This window comes from Austrofundulus limnaeus, unplaced genomic scaffold (assembly GCF_001266775.1).
Source record: "Austrofundulus limnaeus strain Quisiro unplaced genomic scaffold, Austrofundulus_limnaeus-1.0 Scaffold2564, whole genome shotgun sequence".
In the NCBI taxonomy this organism is placed as follows: Eukaryota; Metazoa; Chordata; class Actinopteri; order Cyprinodontiformes; family Rivulidae; genus Austrofundulus; species Austrofundulus limnaeus.
This window is the reverse complement of record NW_013954966.1, coordinates 20,598-25,295: the sequence shown is the minus strand read 5'-3', so window position 1 is coordinate 25,295 and position 4,698 is coordinate 20,598. Positions and strand designations below refer to the sequence as shown.

Here is a 4,698-nt window from a genome sequence, read left to right as displayed (position 1 = left end):
GTACACTTGTCCTCACCTTTATACCTGTCTTCACCTGTACACTTGTCCTCACCTGTACACCTGTCCTCACCTGTACACCTGTCCTTACCTGTACACCTGTCCTCACCTGTACACCTGTCCTCACCTGTACACTTGTCCTCACCTGTACACCTGTCCTCACCTGTACACCTGTCCTCACCTGTACACTTGTCCTCACCTGTACACCTGTCCTCACCTGTACACTTGTCCTCACCTGTACACTTGTCCTCACCTGTACACCTGTCCTCACCTGCACACTTGTCCTCACCTGTACTGTACACCTGTCCTCACCTGTACACCTGTCCTCAGGTCTCCATCAGTGAACAGAGACTTCGCCCTCAGACTGTCCCGCCTTCTGAAGCTCCTGTTCCCACGGTTACTGAGTCCAGAGGTGGGGCTGCTCGCCCTGCACTCCATAACACTGATGTCCAGGACCTTCCTGTCCATCTACGTGGCTTCTCTGGACGGTGTGTCATTGTTTACACTCACCTGTTTATGCTTTATAACACCTGTTTATAACACCTGTTTACCAGTTATAACATCTGTTTATGCTTTATAACACCTGTTTATAACACCTGTTTACCAGTTATAACATCTGTTTATGCTTTATAACACCTGTTTATAACACCTGTTCATAACACCTGTTTATGCTTTAACACCTGTTTATAACACCTCTTTACCAATTATAACACCTGTTTACCAGTTATAACACCTGTTTACCAGTTATAACACCTGTTTATGCTTAATAACACCTGTTTATAACACCTGTTTACCAGTTATAACACCTGTTTATGCTTAATAACACCTGTTTAAAACACCTCTTTACCAGTTATAACACCTGTTTATGCTTTATAACACCTGTTTATAACACCTGTTTATGGTATATAAAACCTGTTTACCAGTTATAACACCTGTTTACCAGTTATAACACCTCTTTATAACACCTGTTTATGCTTTATAACACCACCTGTTTATGCTTTATAACACCTGTTTACCAGTTACAACACCAGTTTATGCTTTATAACACCTGTTTATGCTTTATAACACCACCTGTTTATGCTTTATAACGCCTGTTTACCAGTTATAACACCTGTTTACCAGTTATAATGCTTGTTTACCAGTTATAACACCTGTTTACCAGTTATAGCACCTGTTTACCAGTTATAACACCTTTTTACCAGTTATAACACCTGTTTACCAGTTATAACGCCTGTTTACCAGTTATAACGCCTGTTTACCAGTTATAACACCTGTTTATGCTTTATAACACCTCTTTACCAGTTATAACACCTGTTTACTAGTTATAAGGCCTGTTTACCAGTTATAACGCCTGTTTACCAGTTATAACGCCTGTTTACCAGTTATAACGCCTGTTTACCAGTTATAACACCTGTTTACTAGTTATAACGCCTGTTTACCAGTTATAACGCCTGTTTACCAGTTATAACACCTGTTTACTAGTTATAACGCCTGTTTACCAGTTATAACGCCTGTTTGCCAGTTATAACGCCTGTTTACCAGTTATAACACCTGTTATATAACACTTGTTTACCTGTTATAACTTTTAACCGGTGCCACCACAAATGAATAAAAAACAGTCACATTAGCGGACCATAAAACCACATTGCTCTATTTTTCGTGAATCAACTAGACTGAACCTTATGGAGACAATGGAGACCAGGCTTCAGTGTTCCAGTACATGTTGAGAGTCAGACACAAGGTTCTGATTCATTTGAGCAGGTTTCTTGTGAACTTGAATGTTGAGGCTTACATCTCCTTCCATGTTGACCAAACAGTCCACAGAAGGCAGCTTGTTGTCGTCAACATCTTCCCTCAAACATGATGTTGATGTCCACAGAGCTGATGTGTCTGGTGAAAGCTTCTACTTCTTTCACTTGGATTTTGACCCAGGTATTGTCCACATCTGTATCTGAACCAGTGGCTTGTTGATGTTTTCTTAAAGGAATCCAGATCTCTCTTTCCCACTTCCTCCCTGTGGAGATTGACCACTGGGATCCCATGGCACAATCATGCTTCAGATCCAACCCTAACCAATAAAAACTGTCATTGAACTTGAAATAAGGGGTAGAAAGACTGAGGTCCAGTAGGGTACAGATCTGATCCAGAGTGAAATTGGTCCAGTTGTTTAATTCATTGTCATGTTGATTCCTTTTTCTGACAGGTTCCACAGCTTCTGAAGTCGTTTTACACATCTGGTTTTTGTGGTTGTGGTTTTGTGTGTCGTTTGTGGTTCTGATTACTGGTCTTGGTTTTTCAGGCATGATTGTCAAGTGCATCGTTCAGAAGGATGCTCAGGCCTTTGTGCTGCAGCTGTCCAAGTGGCTCCTGGTTGCAGTTCCTGCAACATTCATCAACAGTGCCATCAGGTTTCTGGAGGGTCAGCTGACACTCAGATTCAGGAGCCGATTGGTCAGCCACGCCTACCAGCTGTATTTCACTAACCAGGTAAGCCCACTGCAGAAGGAACCAGGGGCAAACAGCATTTTTCATTTTCTATTTCTATGACAGGTCTTAAGATARAAGTTAAAAGAAACAGAAAATGGAAAAGGCTGTTTTACCCCGGGTACCAGGACCTGGGGCTCAAGAGGTTAGTCGTGTTCTTCAGTCTTCAAACTTTGAGACCAATTCTTTCTGCCCACAGACCTATTACAGAGTCAGCAACATGGACAGTCGTTTGTCCAATCCTGACCAGTCCCTCACTGAGGACATTGTCATGTTTTCAGCCTCCGTCGCTCATCTGTATTCCAACCTGACTAAACCCATCCTGGATGTTGTAGTGACCTGCTACACACTGCTGCGCACAGCTCAGGCCAAAGGTATGTGGCTCAATTTAGCAAACAGTCACATGGAACAGGTTCTAAACATGTTCTGTCTCTGCCTCAACCCACAGGAGCCAACACCACGTGGCCCTCKGTCATCGCTGGCCTGGTGGTGGCGCTCACTGCTAAAGTCCTGCGCTCCTGCTCACCACACTTTGGAAAACTGGTGGCAGAAGAGGCAAAAAGGAAAGGAGACCTTCGGTACATGCATTCACGGATCATCACCAACTCAGAGGAGATCGCCTTCTACAACGGGCACAAGGTGAGTGGCTCCGTTAATTGACCCAAACAAAGTGAGTTAGTCCTGTCAGACACCTGTTGGGGTGTGTTTGATTCGTAGGTGGAGTTGGCTCAGCTGCAGAGGAGCTACTCGTCTTTGTCGTCTCATATTAATCTGATCCTGCTGAAGCGTCTCTGGTACATCATGTTGGAACAGTTCCTGATGAAGTATGTTTGGAGTGCGTCCGGTTTAGTGATGGTTGCCGTGCCCATCATCACCGCCACAGGATACTCTACAAATGGTAAATGTTGGTCCACATGCAGTAAATATCTGTGGTGTGCAGCCTTGTGACCTCTGACCTCTATGGTGTGTACAGACTCAGAGGAGGTGAAGCAAGCTGCGATGGAGATGAAAGAGGAGGAGCTTGTAAGTGAGCGCACGCAGGCTTTTACTACAGCCAGGAACCTCCTTAATGCTGCGGCTGACGCAGTGGAGAGGATCATGAGCTCATATAAGGAGGTCAGTAAGCCACGCTTCCTCCTGTCTCAGGCACCTAGGATGGAGTCATGGGACCTGCACTCAGCTGCAGGTGTCTGCACTCTGTGCAGGTGACTGAACTGGCAGGTTACACTTCACGAGTCTCTGAGATGTTGGATGTGTTTGAAGACGTGAATCAGGGAATCTACCGCCGATCTGCAAACAGGGATGAAGAGTTGGTAACCCAAGAAGGAGAGGGAGGAGCAGCTGCAGTGATCCAACATGGGCAGCGAGTCTGTGGTCCGCTGGAGATCAGAGGTCAGTTCATTGAGTCAGCTGATCTGAAGCACATTGATCACTTTTCATCTGCTTCTTTGTTTGTTGTCTGATCTGTCAGGAGCTTTGAATCACTGCTCTTACAGTCTTTGAAAAAAAATCTGAGTATGCATCAGGAGTTCTGATTTTCAGTAAGCTAAACTTAAGTACATTCATTAAAAACAGCTACCCCCCCCAAGACTTTAATTATATTTAGTTTCAGCAAGTGTTAAAACTCAGTCCTGTTTAGCCGTGATATTGGGCCAAAAAATCCAACATGTTGAATGTCCCCGATTTGTGGTCACCACCTACGTAGGGTTGGATACTGAACTCTGTTCCAGTATGGCACCTGAACGAACATCAACGGTTGTACACAGATCGAAAAACAACTCTAACTTCTGTGCCTCAAAGAAAGCTGTTAAACTGCGCCCTCTGGTGTTCACTGTTAACAGTGACAGCCTCGGCCCACAATCTCCACGGATGCGGTTCGACTCGGCTCGGTCTCGGCCAAATGCTCCTCTCCAACCGCGCTCCACAGCTGCGCTGTCTCAGAACCTCCTCTCCAGTGGTTCAGGTAGAAGTGAGTACAGCACACTTATGATTTTAATGTCAGCAGAATTCTGCCCGTGGATTAACTCTTGGATTGACTGACAGCAAATTTCCTCCTGGAGAGAGCTGCTTTTGTTTAGGAATATGAGCGCTCTGCGCGACACGATGACATGGTGAAATAAAACTGCCTTTTTGGGAAAGGCAGAACTTGTAAACACTTCCTGGAGAGAGGTGAAGGAGACGAAGCTGAGCAGATCAACAAACTGTCCGCCCACAGTT

The 4,698-nt window shown here is 44.8% G+C and overlaps 1 protein-coding gene across 1 annotated transcript in view; it reads left to right on the top strand.

Annotated features, from left to right (window-relative positions):
- Positions 1-327: 327 nt before the first annotated feature.
- The window catches only part of LOC106511174 (ATP-binding cassette sub-family D member 1), a gene marked incomplete at its 5' end in the record, with an annotated part of 13,668 nt that continues 9,297 nt past the window's right edge, over positions 328-4,698 (top strand). Inside the window, 7 exon segments of the mRNA XM_013999922.1 lie at positions 328-485; positions 2,297-2,484; positions 2,681-2,855; positions 2,930-3,120; positions 3,199-3,379; positions 3,455-3,597; positions 3,687-3,873. Coding sequence (XP_013855376.1) covers positions 328-485; positions 2,297-2,484; positions 2,681-2,855; positions 2,930-3,120; positions 3,199-3,379; positions 3,455-3,597; positions 3,687-3,873 — 1,223 coding nt within the window.